Here is a 19,282-nt window from a genome sequence, read left to right on the forward strand (position 1 = left end):
GCAGGCTCATAACTCAGTAACCATTGACTGACATTGTATATATAGTCTTTGTTGATGTTAGATAACCAGGAGAAATGTCAAGAAAGGTCGATAACTACAGTGGTTCAGGAGTCCTCACGAAGATAATATAGCATTTTTATTGGCGTTGTTGCACTTTTTTCTACATTTGGCCCCACATTACTAAACTAGAAAAGCAGTTCTGTGTGTGCAGCGAGTATCACGAATACATCTTGAATTATATGAGATCTGATCTCTCAAATATATGGCCCCTTTTCAGTGCTTGTTTTAATTCGTCACTGGCACCCCCCCTATTATAGGCCCATAACTTCAAAAATAATTGAGAGCTAGTATCTTCCTAAAACACTTCCAGGTTCTTCCATATGTAACATCATCCATGATACTTATGTCTACATATGGGGAAGCAGTGTCAAAGCCAAAGGCCAATACACAATAATACAGATACCTGTATGCATTTTAGTACTTTAGAGTAGATGGTTTTTTTTGTCAGTGTTTGGAAATTTAACAGAAACACCATTCTGCCATATGCGATCCAGATAAATACAAACAAACAAAATCCTATACTTTCATGCTGACACCATCCGCTGATTATTCAGAACTCAATTTAATTGCAGAAAACCATCTTACCAAATCTGTATGTCAAAACAAAAATCATAAAAACAAATCATCATCATGAGGTCACAATGACATCTAGAAATAGCATTGAGTTATAGATTGTATTACTGCAAAAGACAACTCTGTCATAAATTATTGTTATCATTAACAGCAAAAAAAATGTTTTATTTTACATAGCTTTTGCATACCTATATAACAGACTAGATTGTTACTAGGATTAAGGTTAAGCAAGTGAGACAGCAAGCTATTCTTGCTTGGAGCTGATCGTGGGGTAAGTAATTTATTTATATGCCAACACTGCTTAGTATTCTTAAGAAACTAATGTTTCCTTGACGTTTTTTTTTGTTTTGTTTTTTTAATTCATAATTTTTTTTCAATATAATATCACATTTAGATCTCTAATTTGTATACCAATTACCTGTATACATTAAATTGATGGCTAGATAATCTCTGTACCAAGTTATAATTAAGAGCTGCAAAGACTATTCTTCAATACAAATAAAACAGGTAAATTATTAACCAATTAAATATCATCAGACTATCTTACATGTGAAATATTCATAAATCTACAAAAAACAATCTGAAATATTCAGATACTGTAAACCTTTTGTAATTGTATCTACAATTGTACCCACATTGAAAGGGAATATGTCACATTTCCAATATGAAAAAAAGTGGCTGGTCCTTGAAACTCGGTATGCAATTCACACCAGTGTTTGAATTGGTGAGGAAGCATTAGTGCATATGTCAATGAGCACCACTGGGGCACCAGTGTAAACTGCAATAGCTTCCAGTCTGGTGGTTCTGACTTGATCCATAATCTAGCCTTAATAACAACACAATCGCAGAAGTTACTTTACTTACCCCTTTCACAGGTTCTGGACCAGGAGCCAGTGCCAGTGCAATCACAGATGAATCTATTCCAGCCTTCTTTGCATACTGCATTGTTTTTACATGGATAACTTTCACACTGTTTAGAGGTGATCTTGGAACATGATGGCTTTATTCCGGCACCGTTTTGCTCCTCTGCTATCTGCCTTATATCTTTGCTTCGGCCATCAATAAACAGGTCTCTGATGCATCCCACATAGCCATAGTTGAGCATTGCAGTCCACAACTCTGTGGGCAAGATGAGCCCTGCTCGGTTTTCTGGCAAACCACCTAAGTACATGTCACCCTCTAAATCAAGAATCTCACTTTCACCGCTGGCAGTAAATGGGGTGCGACGACTGTTTACAGATATGGTACCTGAAAAAAAAAGACATAAAATTTAGCTAGACATTATATTAACTGTTCTCTTTAAATGCACTAAACTGTTTGTTTGTTTATTTTTTAAATTAAACTTTTAAATCTCAGGGATTAATACAAATAAATAAATACATACAAAATTATTAATGTAGTCAATGTATTCTTATTGTTTGATGCAGAAGTCTTTGAAAAAAATCAAGGACTATAGAAACTAGTCTCTATAGTCTACAATAAATGTTACACAAACAGCAATGTAGTAGATTCACAAGTTTTACACAAGCCCCTTTGGGGAGTATGGACAAGCAGCATTGCAGGCTTCTATGACTTAGTGACTTTGCTAAGCCTGATGGTTGTAGCTTCAACATATATAATGCAAGAAGAGTTTAATAAGAAGAGGATAGGCACCTGTGGGCATTCTGTAGATTCAGCTATACAAACATGTAGCTTCAGTACAGGATCAGAATAGGTTACTTTTGTGTACTTTTTAGCAGCACTATTAGAGCTTCTATAACTAATTTTGATTCAAGCGCTGGGAGAGATTTAAGTTTAAATAGCAGCTCCGGCACTACATGGCAATGTACATAGTCTATCTTACGATAACACATTACCCATTCATATTTATCGAATGGGTTATGTTGACTGATATCCTTTCTTTTCTCAAAAGGTCACATTAGCCCCTCAGATGTAGCAACATGCAGTCATTGACCACTGACAGAAAAGTGAGTTTCAGACTCAAAGACCCAGGAGCAATAACGAATACCAGAGAATCGGGATGCCATCACTTAAAACCTCTATAACGCAAGTGTATACGCAAGTGGGATGCACTGAAATCACGGCTTCTGAGCCATGTCTGAGATTAGGTTAAAAGCTCTATAACTATGAATACAGACAGGCCTTTTGCTAAGTGGGTAAGACTTGCAGACTGTGCTGTTGTCGGTTCGTGTGGTCCACGGTTCGCACCCAGCCTCTGTCTTGTTACGCAATACAGTCTTATGATCCACAAAAGCACAGCTGTGTCAAGTTGAGAATTAGTCAAGATGTTTAGCCTCTGCATTAAAATGGATTTATACTCTGTCAAAAACCAGGTATCCCCCATTTACAGTAATTATCATAGTTTTACAGCTCTCAGTAGGTTTGACAGAAGCTGTACAGGAGTGCATAATAATTCAGTAGTCTCTTGCAGTACATTGCTGTTTATCTCAAGTAATAACATAATAAATTGCTTTGCTTTAATTTAACTTGCGGGCAAACTACCTGCCTTTAGTTGATGAAATACGATTTAATCAAAATGCAGCACATTGCTCAAATAATCAACCATAATAAAAATACCTATTTTGACAAAACAACAGATTGCTGTAGAACAACCTTGCATATTTCTAGGTTAAATCTAATTTTATCTTTAATGCCTTTCTCAATAGAAAAAAAAACAGCTCCCTATTTTCCAATTGCTATCAATTTATATGCTTTATAAGTATGTTGGCGCAGAAATAATGGCAACATTGAATTGGAATTTGATTTTAAATGCAATAATATAAAATAATAAATCAACAGACATTATTTGTTTATAAAGGGGTGTTTCTATGGTAACATGGACATTTGTAGAAGACTAGACATGTAAGTAATTGATAGAGTGAAAACGTGATAAAAGCCTGTACCTGATCTTCCATCACGCTGTATATCCACATGATACCAATCTCCATCGTTCACCTTTTTCTGGGTGGCTTTAACCTTGATAGTGCCAGAGCCCATGTCCAATAGCAAATACAGACTGCCGTCCAGTAGCTCCACGGCAAAGAAGTCGACCTTAGTGTTCTTCTGACTTCTGGAATCTTTCCTGTCCTGGGGTTTCCCATGAGTAAACAGAATAAGCCCGTTTGGCTCTGATGTGCGGAAGTCGAAGGAGATCGAGCCCATCCTTTTGGTGTTCCATTTGGGGAGGCTGATGAACGCTTCCGGGGTCTCAAACGATATGGGGTCCAGGGTGGCTACATTCTCGCACTTAAACGCCACATCTCCTTGAATCTTCATTTTGGGGTCTCCGATCCTGGCCAGACGCGACAGCTCCAATCTGATATCATTGTTTTTATAAACAACCTGTCAAACAGAAGGATTTCAATGAAGACAAGGTCATGCTTTATTAAATAAATCTATCACGTGTCCATCCCAGGTTTGTCTTGGCTGGCAGTTTTAGGTAACTGATCATGAGAAGCGTTACTGTGCTCAGTACTAAATGTCAGAACAAGGACAGTTAATTCCACCATAATGTAAACAGTATCAATGTTCTGCCTTCTATCAAAGCTGGGATAAAACAGCATGAAGAGACTGGTAAACGTCTTTCAGTAAACTGTCACATGAATTCAGGTCTGTTTGCCCTGATAGCTATGCTAATAACAAGGCAAAACATTGTCTTATTTTGCAATAGCAGCAAGCAACATGAGACCTGTCATTTTTAATTTTTTTTTTAAAAATTAGTTTTCACACTATTTGATAGAGACATACAGCTATGGCCAAAAGTTCTGCATCACCTAGAATTTCAGGATTGAAACATAATAAAAATCAATTATAATAAAAAAACAACATCATTTCGATATTTCATTTAACATCCTGCAATCAAAGAAACTACAATGTGATATCGCAAAAGTACCGGAAGCCATAATAGTAGTACAGTATTTCATGTTAGATTATGAAATGTCACATTTTTCCATTTCTGTCCATTTTTTTGGTTAAGTATATGGAAAACTACAAAGCAGTATGTAATTAAATATGCTAACGTAACATTATGAAGCAAAATTAGTTAATTCTATATCGTGATGCAAAACTTTTGACCATAGCTGTATGTTTGGTTGGCAATTCATTCCCATGTTGCAGTGAAAGTTATATTCTTACAAAAGCTATGGAATGTAAATTCCATGAATATGACTGCCTGGCATTAAAGGCACACTGTTCTCTTTAAATGTAATGCTATTTGAGTGAGTAGCTGTCAACCTCCAGCTGATTTTCCTCTTTTAGTGTCCAGATAATCCTAAAATACGTGAAGATAAATCACCCTAGCCTACCTGAAGAGGTTGTTCTGGATTGACTAAATGCATCTAATTCTATCAATTCTTGAGTAGAGATGATGCTGTGAAATCAGGGGTGGTATGCATGCAGTAGATTGAACTGCCTCGCTCACTACAACTTCCATTATGTACTCCCCTTGTCGTTTAAAGATCACTTTGTAGGCTTAATTCATTTTTACAGGGATGGCTATTTTAAGCTTAAAATACTAACACAACTTTCTCAAGGGCCTTTTTTCAGGTATTAATGACTCCTTCACTTTATTAATAGGAGAAGACGCAGTGCTCTGTTTAAGTGCAATGTATTGATCCACTTATTGTACAATGCATGTTCATTAGTTAATAAATAAGATCTAAACATACTGAAAAGTACTCTAATCCATCCAAAGCTAATTGTTTAAGATATCGGTGTCTCCACTACCCAAGTTGGCTTGGTGTAAGGAACTGACACATTTTAAGCTATTATTCATTAAGAAAACTGATACACAAGATACGCCTTCCAAAATAATTTCTACTTGGTTTCATTATCTACTTGATATTTTAAAGCAATCTGTAATCACAGTATATTGTGTATGCTATCTGCACATAGGTAACAGACAATTAAATGTCCCTACTGTACTTCTAGTATTATATTTGATTGACACAATGGATACCACTCTTACAAGAGAAAATGGAATATGTATAATTTTCTGCCTGTATTTGATTAAAAGGGAGATGAAAAAACAAACAAACATATACAGTGCTGGGGAGGAGAAAGAACCCCCTTGAGAACAAATGTATCTTGATGAATTCAACAAGACAGAAACTTCCCTTTGGAGGTCTTCAGGGACATTTAAGAAATACTGCTCAAATTGACATATAAAAAATAAACACACACACACACACACACACACACACACACACACACACACACACACACACACCTAGGCTACTCCCATTCTTGTATGAGAGCTATTTTCGGATTATGGAACTGTATCTTTGGTTGACCTGCTCAGGAGAACACAACCTTCTGCATGCAGGATTATGAGATGAGTTGTTTTGCTCGAAGAAAAAAAAACAAAAAAACTTCATGTGTAAACCTCTCCACTGAGACACACTATTGAGCAAACCAAAGAACAGCTCTTTGAACTTGGAAATATTCCCAAGTCTAATACCTGCAACAGATTACACAGTTTCAATTGATCTATGCATATGGACTGGGGCGTCTTGTCCTATTTAGCCTTTGACTTCCCAAGTGAAAAGATCAAGTGAAAAGGTCATTTATTTTCATGACTAAGTTTTGGCTTCTATATTTATAGAAGACAGAAGGGGGTTGTCTAGACAATGACAATCACGTGTTACATTCTCAGAGGGCTTTATCAGTTGATTACCCTGCTTACTTTCTTCATTCCATGTTATTTTTACTCGGATCTCTCAGTTTATCTGCCCTACTTTGTCATACAGTGCCTTTCTTAAACTCATCTCTGTCTGCTCCCTTCCTCCCTTCTTGCTCACATTTTCAAGCAGTCTGTAGGACACTGCATTCAGTGACAGCAGCTCGTTACCATGGGAATGGAAAAGTCAGATGACAAGCATTGGACTGGCAGCATCAAAGTCTGTTTCTAAAAAAAAAACAGGTTGATGCAGTTGGTGAACATATTATTGTATATTAAGTCAAAAAGTTTCTATTTGTATGTTTCACAATAGAAGGACAGCTGACATTAATTAAGCAGTTCCTGTAGCCTATATTACAATAGAAATGTGTACATCAGAGTTGTGTCAACTTAACTGTAAACGTACTACAGAAGCAGTTGGAACACTCCATTTTCTGAAGTTACATTGTTTGCAGTTACTATTAAGTAAAGAACCAACTTGTTGACAGCATAAGGCATAAGGTGTACTGTGTGCAATAAACTGTAATCTTGTAACTATTGCACATCGCTTGATTACAGCTGGTAATCAGACAATGAGGATTATTTTTTATTACAATACTGTTCCTGTTTACTTATGTACTGATGTTACAGCACTTGATGGTTTTTTCATTATCTAAATCAAGCTGTCCGCAGCATATTACTGGTATCACCGAGGCTAGGCAGAAGTGTTCCTGACACAGATTCATACTTTGCAATGTATTCACTATGTGCTATTATCATTTTGAGCCCTCACGTTTTACATAATGCCACATACTGTATTGTGCTGTAGTGATGAGCCCAAACCTTCAGCTATTGAATTATATCTTTCTGACCCAGACACATAATTTTAATAAGATTGATTTTTATATTTATTTCAATATATATCAATTTAACTTTCTACATGTTTAGAAATGTCTGCCAGTCTGTTATTGTTATATTGATTAATCTGCATCCACTTTAATAGGAAGAGCAGTTTTAAAAGAGTGTTGTATAGGGGTGTACACCAGGAACAATGGGAATTGCCTTGTGTTTCCCTGTCAGGCTTATTAAATATAGAGCCAATATATAATGAGATTGAAGTAGTTTTAAAGTACAGCTTTTGTTGGTGTAACATGTTAGGAGCTTGTGTAAAATAAACTTCCAAGTATAAAACTGTTAATCCTTTCACACACTTCCAAAACTATATACAATTTAAATCTGTACATTTGAAATTTCTATCCCTCAACCCCAGCATAAAGAGGAGATTTCCCAATTTATAAATCCTTTCCTTCCACACAGTAAAGCATAGTTTTCAATCAGTAAAACTTTCCTCTGGTGTAGCTTCACTGGTTGGCTGTTGACACATGCATTAATCATTTCTAGCTGTCTGCTACACCTATAAATCTTTGCCTACAGGCCCCCTCACCACTTTCAAGGAATTAATGACTTCTGGGTCAAACACTATAAAACTTGGAAATTGTTATAGATTATTCACTTGTCAATTGGGTTGAAGGTTTTTCTGCTAATATTTGCATTAAAACTAGGATACAGGATATGCATTTCTTACCATACAAACTAGACAACTGAGAAGAAAGTGCCTTGCACAGTATGGCTTCAAAAACACTGCATTTGTATAGCTCAGCGCAGTGGACTGCCTTAAAGAACCATGCTGTACTATTTAGAGAACCATTAAGAGGACAGTTAAGCATGTCTTTCACTTCTTTTCAATTATTTAACAGGAAAGTATAATGCAATCTCTATCTACTCATCCTGCAGTTCCTTTTATTTGTGTGGCTTATGCCTTTTTTCACTTGTATACATGTATACCTATTTTTAGTAGTACAACTGTGTATCTAATCTAGACAATGTGGCTAAGTATGGCCACATTAGAAAAGTACTATTAATTATGTATTCATTTTTACTTTTCTTGCTCACGCTATTACACCTAAGGTACAAGTAATGTGAATGTTGCTTGGCAAAATATTGAAACATTTACTGCTACATGTTATACTATCAAAGCTACTGGCATCTTTGTTTCCAAACTGCATGTATATATTTGTGTATATAATTAAAAATGATAGCAAACACTGTAAAAACATATTGGTAAAAAAAACATATGATGTTATTTGTAGCTATATAGAATATAATTAAAGTAATAAGTCACAACAGGGTATAGATTGTTCTGAAATGTTGCAATCTCAAAAACTAAATCTTAATCAATGTTTTGTTTCTTTTTTTGCTGTTTTTTTTAAGTCTCGGATTGACTACAAAAGTGGCAGCAGGAAGATGCGTCCAGTCCCTGATTGTTTTATTTGTCATTTGACATCATGCTGAAAATAGCATACATTACGCAGATATTCTCCTAGAATTAGCAAAAGGGTGCATGTTATACTCTGAAAATGCCAGCTCTGGTTTTATTTGTTTTAAACAAATGTATGTTAATCGTCAGTATTTCTTCTCAAACCCACTTTCACCTGAAGGAACGGTGTTGTCTTGAAATTTTGTAATTTGATCCAATAAAAAATAACGTCTTTATTCAATCAATAATGCCCGCCTTGTGACACCAAAAGCATTTTGCTTTCATAACTTATTTTTTCATTAGTTTGTAAATTATGAACAAAAAAGCTAATGCCATTTACATTATATTTATTTATTTATTTGATTGTATTGTATAATGTATTGCATAATTTCTTTGTTTCTTCTCTACTGCACAATATTGTCAAAAACATGGCAAAACCTGCAAATAGATTTAGTTAATTCTTGTGTGCATACTTTATAAGGTTGCAAACATGAACTTTTCAATTAAATGTCTGCAGATAGGGGCGATTAAGATACTGGGGCAGCAGTGTGGAGTAGTGGTTAGGGCTCTGGACTCTTGACCGGAGGGTTGTGGGTTCAATCCCCAGTGGGGGACACTGCTGTTGTACCCTTGAGCAAGGTACTTTACCTAGATTGCTCCAGTAAAAACCCAACTGTATAAATGGGTAATTGTATGTAAAAATAATGTGATATCTGTATAATGTGAAATAATGTGATATCTTGTAACAATTGTAAGTTGCCCTGGATAAGGGCGTCTGCTAAGAAATAAATAATAATACTCTGCATGCAAAGCCAACCTAAAAGCCACAGATGTTTCTTCACCATTCCAGATTTTTATTCCAACATAGCTCTAAAAATTATCTTTTGACTGTGCTGATCCAAATGGATCAACTGGAACAAGTGCAGGCTTACCCATCTGTCAGATCTCTGTGACAGTGCTACGCACGATTCACTTAATGATATGAGAGACACTGATCCCCACAGATAAACTGAGTGAGCTATGGATTGATTCCTCATAAAAAAATCCTACATGGCTTAGTAGGGCAGCCCCTATGTTTAGCCAGTATTACACAAGATGGATCATGACATATTTCAGTAATGTAGTATTATGGAAAGTGTACAATATGCTGTGATGTTGTCTAACTGTGGAAAGAGCTGGGTCTGTAATAATTAGCAGGGCTGGTCACCGGGGATAGCAAGTTAAAGGAAGCTCAGATTAATGCTCTCAATGCAGCAGCTATAATGGAATAACCAGACTACTACCTAGAGAATAGATTTTATATTCCTTATAGTTTTTCAAAGTAACATATGAGTCCATGTGAGTCTCTAAGCATCTTTACAAAGGAACTGTTGAGATCTGAAACATATTGGAGAGCAGCATCATACTTCAGCTAGGCTACCATGAAAGATGTAAAGCATTTGTGGGTTTAGTTAATGTTACCAGTTTAGAATAACCCCAAAAATACTAAATACAAGTGGCAGATGTACTGTAGCTTACACAGCACCAAATGCTGATGTGCTTTGAAACAAGCAGCATTCTATACTATGTTTGTAGTCTTATTCAGCAGTGCTCAAAGAATATGCATCCAAAAACATTTAAGGTTGGCCTCACTCACAGTTATGACTGTGGAAATCCAAACTGAGCTGCACAATTCTCTGTGAGAATAATTTGAACAAGTACTGTAAAATGAGTCTAACTTTGCTGTGTTAAAATAATGTTTATAATAGCGTAATCATAAAAGCAAAGTTATAGCCCCAGTCTGTACTCCATATTAGTTTAAATAGGCCCAAAAGGTTCTTTCTCCATCTTCTTCTCCACATCACATCACACGTATTTTCATTCAATGGTAATTGCCATGCAACCAATCCAAAGCTATCTAATACCCTGTTATGATTTTTGGGATTTACATTTTGCAGCTGTTTAGATCACTAAAATAGTTTTGAATCTCTTATCAGCGCATATCTCATTGGTGTTTTTTTGTCCTTAAAAATATGTAAAATCGCTAGGAGAGTGCTATTTTAACAATTTAAACTTGGACTAAATGTGCCTGTATTGAGATACATTTAATAGACCCAATGTACAGTATATACCAGGATTTTATTGTAGCTACAGTAATATATTAGACTATGCTAATATTATGGCATTGTTCATTTCTTGGCAGCCTAGGAATGCCAGGCAGACATTTTCTTGTAGCATTAGTACATTTAAAAAGCAAAGGCATGTTTGATGCTTGTACTGAGTATGTATAACTTGTTTTTAAATTTTACCAACAAAAAAATGTATATTATATAATATTCTGCACAAGCATACAGTATAATGTTTATAGGTCATGTTATTGGTGTTCAGATATAAAATACTAGTAACACACTACCCTCTCTACACAGTCACATCTCCAATGTCATTTCAACTGACTTCATTGCAGTAGGTTAAAGTTACCACTGGGTGGTTCACTTTGCAAACCTCAGATACTGCGTGACACTGCTACTCTAGTACCCTGTACATTGCAGTTTGTAAATATTGTAAGTATTGTGTGGTTTTGGCAGTCATGGGGTTGAAAGCAGTCAGTAGTATTTATTTTAGAACTGACAGCAGCAGGTATCTGTGCTCTTTAACCCTGCACCAAGATAGCTTGGCTTACAGTGGGTGTTTATTTGTTTAAATGTATTATTAAATAAAAGTGTGCTATTGTAACAAGATGGAGACTGGGTGCGAACCAGTGACCCAGCACACTGCAAGCGAGCATCTTAACCACAATGCAAAAGAGCCAGGCTCGCCTGCATTTGTGGTTTTAGAGTTTTAAACCTCAGCTCAGGGTTCAACATTTGTAATGGCAGTGTATCACACTTAACTGCATTCTTCTGTCTCCTGCCTCTGCTATTCCTGCCTTTACCTAGCCTTGGCCACAACGCCACCCTCCCACATAAGTGCTGTGTTATTCTGTTTTTAAAATGTATAACAACTGATTATGTCATAATGACCTAATCACTTCCTAATGAGAACATAGCTAATCAAGAGAGAGGACAATGGCTAGGGGTTGGTGATGTGCTTGGGTGACTTGTGACCCAGTGCCCACCTCCCACCCCCTAAGGAAACTAAGAAATGAAGGAAAGACAACCTTCTGATATACTATCGTAAACAATCAGTCTGATTGGTTAATTGTTTGATTGATTTAGGATTGATATAGAGCCATTATTATACCAACAGTAATTGTTTCAACACTGCAGACCTACAGTATAAAGAACCATATGAAAAATTATAGGACATGTGCGTATATAATATATCATTTTTGTTTGAGAATAAAAACAGACACATGTAAAACACTGAAGCTATTTAATTAAATATTGTAGTTTTTTTTTCGAAGTTTCCCCACTGGGGTAAGCCACATATTAGAGCATTTTACAGTACTGTTGAATCAAATTGGATTACATCAACCTCTCATCTGTGGTTAATCTGTGATTGCCTCTTAATATGGTTGATGCAGTCCAGGTATATTCTCTGCTGCTGTAGAATGCATTGAAATGGCTTGAAGTCGAAAAAATGTATGTATCACTAGATGCTGAAAGAGTTCAAGTGAAAATGAGCATTCCCCTGGGCTTCTTTCTGTACCTACCTCCTGGCAAACTATTTTATTTGAGAACGCATTCAGTACTGGGAAATGCCTGTAGTGGTGTATTTTCTGTATGCAATTCATGCATTTTGTATTTTATGAATATAATAAAATGAAGAAATAAGTAATTGTGGTGAATATCCTTCTAGTTTTGTTGTATATGGTGCTTATTTACAGTGGTTTCAGTGTTAAATGCTGCATATGTACAGTCTGGCATGTGCTTTTGGCTTCTTAATCAATCTTCATCTTAATAAATAGAGAATAGACATAGCCACCGAGGGACATTTGTGTCTTTATTCACTAATTGATTATATTTGCCTTGCCCACAAAGCGCCATCGTGTTTTCTGTTTATCCCATGGGTAAATACCATTTACAACAGACTGAATTAAGTAATGTATGTGTGTTTCTGCCGTTACTACAAAAACACTGTAGGTGGTGTGACTCGGACAGTCTTCTTGGAATTTAAATGAAAAGAAATACAGTCTGTCAAAAGCCATATTTTCTCCCCACAATCACCCCATTCTTACTTACTTTCATTCTGGGTAGAATATTGGTATGCTGCATAATAACTGAATATCAGTCTTGATTTTTGTGGTGCCAAAAAAAAACAAAAAACATATTGACTTAAGCAGACATTTGGTCATCTGTGTGCTTAGAAAAATTAACATAATAGCTATTACAACTAAGTGAGATTAAATAGTTTGATACATTTTTATGTATAATCTGGGCCCACCACTGCCTATTCTGTATGTAGCTATTTTCAAACCGACCATTAGTATCATTATTTATTTAGCAGCAACTAAACTCTAAAGATCCAGCATTTCCCAAAATTCAATCCAGTAGGTTAGAGAAAGCAATACCTTATTGCAGTAATCGTTCACCTGTGGGATCTGTTTCATAACAACAAATAAGCATGAACAAGTAACTACAACTAAAAGCTTCCTGCCTGTCAAAGCAATTCATTAATTGCTGGTAAAATTAGCAGAGGGAGGATGATAAGGTCCAATTAAGATGCAGCTTCGAAGACAGCCCCCAGAAGTACCTACGGTGCACATAACAAATGAACTAGGGACATGTGTGGTAGGAAAAGAGGTTAAGGGGGTTATAGAGAGGCAAAACATTGTTTGCATTATATATATATATATATATATATATATATATATATATATATATATATTAACTGGTCAAGTTGAGTTAAACAAAAAGATCCCAGTAAATGTTTTCTTGAGAGTGGTTTGAACTATGATTTTTACAGAAACAAACTGGTTTTGACTCCTTCATGATTGGTTTGGTACCAATAAATAAAGAGGTAAGAAATGAGTAGCAAAAATGTGTGCGACTGGCCATAGCAATTTGAAGAACAGCTACACAGTTTTCAGAAAGCAGATGGTGCGAGGGGATTTTTCTTTTAAACGGAATTGCTATGGTGGAATGCCCTTGTTTAACTGGAAGCTGTCATTATTTTTGTACGAGCCCCTGATGCTGATGATTGCTGTGTACCGTGCAACACAAGTGCAATGGGTGGGGGTCACCAATATAAATCCACACATGTCTGCCTGAACAGCAAATAATGTAAATTATAGTTGTTGTCATAACTAGCAGAATATTAAAAGGTAGGTCACAGCATAGCAGCAGTGACCTTGAGAGGGACCAAGGACAGCCAGTTAGACAGCTGGTTAGTGAAATCTCCATTTTAAAGATCCAGAAAGTACAGATGGGGCAGAGGGGGATTAAATCACACTTCCAACCATTACTGGGTTACAACGCCGGGACAGGAAGATGCAGGGATTGAACAATGTGGGAGGATAATGAATCATTTCCTGGTCATATCAGCCAGAATGCTAAAAAATAGAACTCTGACAGCATTCCGTATGGGATTTCATGCCAAGCTACCCGCCCATCTGCAGCAGCAGGGAATTAGACTGAAACAACTGAACCCAGAGTGGAGGCGAGCTGACACTGCAGCACGTCTTGCCAGGCAGCAGTGTTGCTTTGGGCGAGGGATGATATCACTGGTGTCAGGTAGGTGTAGTGGGAATCTGCCAGGTATCAGACATAACTAGAAAAGCCAACTGTGCAACCTAAGGATACTTTGTGAGTGGGTGTAAACTTTCTACTGCTGTAGACTACAAGAGACATGAATGCCAAACACCACAATGGCCATTTCAAATATTCTATTGTAGTAGCACAATTGTTTCTCAAGAGTATTTTAGCAAAACTGGGCCCTATTCACCAATTTTATATAAACTATATACTGCTTACACACTTAGTATTAACTGTAGCATGTTTCTAGATCATGGTTTTAATAATTAATTTCTACATTATTTAGTTAATATATATATATATATATATATATATATATATATATATATATATATATATATATATATATATATATATATATAAAAAAGCAGGGGTTCTCAACCTTTTTTTTTAATTGGACCCCTCCCCACGACCACAATAGCAATAATTATAAATCACACATCAGAATTCAACCAATCACAGTAAATTATTTGCCAAACTTCCAGTACATCTTATCCTGTGTACTGATGTCATCTTCCAATGTTCAAACATCAAAAGAAAACAAAAAAGGGACTTTGTACGCTAAAAAATGTCTTCACACTCATAAAATGGTTCTTGGCAATGGTAAACCAACCATCCAATGCATACCTTACTTAATTGTTGAAATTTGTGGAGTTGGGACGTGTTGCACACTCAAAAAACTCTTCTATATGTTATAAGACATGACCACTGATGTTGTGAAGCAAAATCTTCTTACATTTTATTTGCTTAAAAACATTGTAATTCAAACATAACAAACAAAAAGCATGTGTTTCAACACATAGTGTGTCTCTATCAGTTGTAGCTATACAACAATGTGTTGTATAGCTACACCTATTTTTTATTTTATTTTTAAAAATTGTGTGTTCCAATTTTGCAAACTGCAGGGAGTGTGCATTGCTTCTGAATTACAATTTTGAAAGTAGTCAAGTCTTGATAAAAAACATAAAGTTAAAAGGTATTCAAAACTGCATCACAGGTACAGTACATCAGCAGTATTGAGTATGGAGCATCGAGTATTGAGCACCGATCTCCAGGCTCAGAAACCAACGATCTGTGTGCTATGCCAAGAAAAGTCAGGCTCCTTATACAGAGCAGGTAGACACAACTCCAAATCATTCAACTCAGAAGCCAGATGCACAGCTTACATGTTTAGTTAAACAACGCAGAATTGTGAACACAATTAGAAATGGCTTCTCAAAACTGAAAACCATTAATGATGACTGCGTACAATTATATAAAATTACTCCAGGCAACCGAGCTTTAGGTAATACAAGAGCTTCAGATGAAGCCTTTACAAATGGGAAAGTGTTGCTTAATTGGAATTTAGTGTTTTTACAATAGCATCATGATCCTTTAATGTTTTTAGATGTTTCTTCCAATAAGTGACCAATGCATTGAATCAGCTGCTCTTAAAATGTAAGCTCTTATAAAACATTATCACCAGTACTAGTCAGAATTGTGCCTAATGATTCTACAGCTATTCTTATTAGGAAGCGTATAACCATCTCATTGACAATAAGAACAATTATGCAACAATACGTTCCAGAAAAGGTCTAGGAACAATTGAATTGCCTAATTCTAACTAAAAGAAAGATCAGCCAGTTTTGATATCTGTAACATTACTTCATCATTATTGTGGGGCCTGAAGGTGGTGATTTCTAAAATGTATATAAAGCAATTAACAGCATTAGCAAGGCTTTTATGGCATCTTGCCAGCTGAGGATTTCAACGGCCGTAATAAAATTTTAAGTTAATTTCTAATTGATTGCATAACATAAAAGATATAATGCTTTATTTAAAAAAAACTGGAATAAAAAGGAAACCCTGCTAGACAATAAATGCATTTTAGTAGGTCTGTAACAAAGGTTCGGAACACATTACCGAAGGAAGGTTCGAACCTTCAATGGTACTAATTTGCATAATTACTGGTGACGTCACCAGAGCTACTAGATTGAAAATCCTATTATTTTACAGGTAATCCATATAAATGGAGTGAAACATTTGGATGTAGTTTAAAAATACAGTAACACTGATTTTATAATTGAAATAAAAAAATTAAAAAAACAAATTGTTTATGTACACATAATTGATGCTGCTTGCGATATACAGTATACAGTAAGCTTGCAATGCAGCAGCACTTTTTTGCAGACAATAAAATAACTGCAGCTGACTTAGGCAAAACAACGCTTTATTTAACAGTCACCATTCCAAGCAGGTTATCAGTCACATTTTACTACAACTAATAATAATAATTATAATAATAAAATGAATTTACACTTGTCAAGTAATCCCAGAGATTGGTTGTGCCTCCATGATACATTGAGTCGCTTGCACAGTTTGTATTCAATATATATATATTTTTTGGTCGTCTGGGCATTTAACAAAAAAATCCCAAACAACAGAGGGTTTTCGAGACATTTCTTTGACTACAGCTTATGCTATACAACGCTTTGCTGTCGAGATGGCATATGAAGAAATTAAAGTTCTGCCTCTGGATAACACGAGCTGGAGGTGGGAGGGGCGGATGGTGCTCAGTTTTCGAAATTAAAATTATTAGTGTCAGCGTATATTTTGTATGTTTCAAACATGTTCTACCGTAGCACTTCTCTTACAATGTCTTGTACACTAGGTATTCAGTACATATAACCGCTATATTACAGCGGCACCAATTTCTACGTACAGCGATTTGGTAGTGGACATCAATATAACAACTTCTGTTTAAGTAATATGCATTATACAAATTGAAAGATCAAATTGTGCATGTGAGTGACATTTAATGTGTGATTTATAGTAATCACCCATTGTCAAATGGTTTCTGTTAACAGAGACAAAAATAAAAATAAAACATACAGTCCGTGCATGCCGTCTGACGAACCTTCGCAGGTTTAGAACTACCTTCGAATTCCTGGCTAGCAAACTAACCTTCGAATCTTTGAACACAGCCCTACATTTTAGCAACTAATATATTCAGGAGCAGGAAGCACTAAAAAGGTAATATTTTGTGATCAGTTATCTTGATTTCCCATGGTCATTTCTAAACTAAAAAGTCAGCTAGGGCCACTATCGGGTACTGGTAATGCAAATGTGTTTCACCACAATTTTGTCAGTGAAAAAAGAAAGGTTGATCCCTCACAAAGTATCTTGTTACTGCCACACATGCATTTGAACAGCTGTTTAATTTAAAGGATTTAACCAGCATCAATGCTGAGTTTCACAAGGCTTGAAGATAAATAAAAGGTTTATATTTCAGAAACAACTGTATTCTAATGCAGGCTCTTCGCTACACTCTCTTAAACCAGATTACTTTCCTGTAGTTTCATTTTTTCTACATTTCAGATCAAATTGTTTTGCCTACTGTGTTATTTAATCTTTTTTGATGAAATCTCCACTGTGTGCTTAGACTAGAGGATGGTTAATCAAAAAATGACTACCCTGTATATGAAATAAATACAGAATAGTATTAAACTACAGTCTATATTATTCAGAATATATGGTGGTTATAGACCCACTGATATTGATATGAGTACATATAACATCTACTGTGTGTAAAGCTTTATTAAATACATTAGATTGTATCAAAAGTGGGCCGATATGCTTAGACATCACTATGAAACATTATATAAATGGAAACAACTTTACCTCTTTCAAGCAGCCCATGAAATTGTTGCTGACAGGAGAACCAGGTAGATCAGCTGTACTAGGGCTTCCACCAACATAGAAGAAATCATCTGAGCCAAGCATGGTGTAGTCTTCTTGTGTATAACCAGTTGTGGTGAGGATACCATCCACAGAAATTGTTACCTAGTCAAAGAATATAACGAAAAACAATGCCCAAACATGACCTTAAAGTTGTTTTCTGTGTTCCTTGTGTTGGTTTGTTTTATGTTTAGTATTTTTGTCCATGAACAAAAGTTTAGTTTCCATTTTCTGGTCTGTTTCGCTCAAACGACACGTTTTGTTTTTTAGTTTTTAGTTTTTTTCAAGGGATCAATGACAAGAAAAGAAAATAATTTAGGGATAAATATATTTTCTGTATCTTTGTCAGGTAAGAAAATGGAAGAGTTAGATTTAGTTTGTGATAGTTACGTTACAGGGTTAGTAAATGTTAAAATCAAGAACAATCACTTGTACTTGTTTTTGTTTTGGTTAATTATTTTGGTTAATTTAACATTGAAAAACATGCGTCAAAAGGGAGTCTTACCATCCAACATCATGAATGTGCATGCCATGGTTTTCAAAAAGCTCAACCATGGAGGAAAGTCTAAGATGCTACCACCACTGTGAGCAACGCGCTATAGAAACCTAAAAGAACATGCATTTGCCAAACATGAAACACCCATGCGAAACAAAAGCCATGAGAGAGGTTTAGAAGCTACAACACTTATTTCACTTGCATGCCATAAAAACAAATGGGTGGTTGTGGTTGGAGGGTAAGCAAGTTAACAGTGTTAGTGGACACGGGTATACAGACAAGGGAGAGGTGGAGGCAGTTGTGGGATAAGCAGTGAAATTTAGACATGCCATGCACAGAGTGTACTGAAAACAACTGACAGAGCTCCCGCGTTGATAATTAAGGAAAGCTCCTGCCAGTTCGCCTACAGTCATCACCAGAAAGGCTTTGTTAATAAACTAGGCCCTACGATGGTCTGTTCTACAGTCTTCGGAGAATAGAAGGAGTTAAAGGAAAAGAGAAAAAAAGAAGTAAAGCCGTGGTGAAAAAGGGGGGGGAGAAATTAAAAGTGAAGAAAGCCAAGAAATACCAACCCCATTTCCTCATTTTTTTTGATAATGGTGTCTACAATGAAACGAAAATAAAAGGAGGGGGGAAGGGGAACACACGGCAAACCCAAAAAAAGACAATAAGAATGATATCTACCAGACAATGTAGTTTGTTTACCATAGCGTGTCCAATGCCTGAGTGCTTTGCGGAAAAGGGGGAAGAAAGGAAATTAAAAAATTGTGAACAGAACGATTGTTAATAAA

The 19,282-nt window shown here is 35.9% G+C and overlaps 1 protein-coding gene across 37 annotated transcripts in view; it reads right to left on the reverse strand.

Moving 5' to 3' along the window:
- LOC117417766 (neurexin-3) overlaps positions 1-19,282 on the reverse strand; it is a 299,691-nt gene that overhangs the window by 204,394 nt on the left and 76,015 nt on the right. For 21 of the 37 annotated variants that reach the window (XR_009307701.1, XR_009307700.1, XR_009307699.1 and 18 more), the window contains 4 exons: positions 19,176-19,220; positions 17,939-18,100; positions 3,537-3,975; positions 1,498-1,881 (listed from right to left, as the gene is read on the reverse strand). Coding sequence is in view for 34 of the 37 variants with exons in the window: in XM_058991741.1 (XP_058847724.1) it covers positions 1,498-1,881; positions 3,537-3,975; positions 17,939-18,100; positions 19,176-19,220 (1,030 nt within the window). In the remaining 3 variants the exon portion in view is untranslated. Of the gene's footprint in view, positions 1-1,497; positions 1,882-3,536; positions 3,976-17,938; positions 18,101-18,500; positions 19,125-19,175; positions 19,221-19,282 lie in introns of those variants that run through there. The other 16 variants (XM_058991756.1, XM_058991743.1, XM_058991742.1 and 13 more) reach the window with 3 other exon arrangements.

Source organism: Acipenser ruthenus, chromosome 18 (assembly GCF_902713425.1).
Source record: "Acipenser ruthenus chromosome 18, fAciRut3.2 maternal haplotype, whole genome shotgun sequence".
NCBI lineage: Eukaryota > Metazoa > Chordata > Actinopteri > Acipenseriformes > Acipenseridae > Acipenser > Acipenser ruthenus.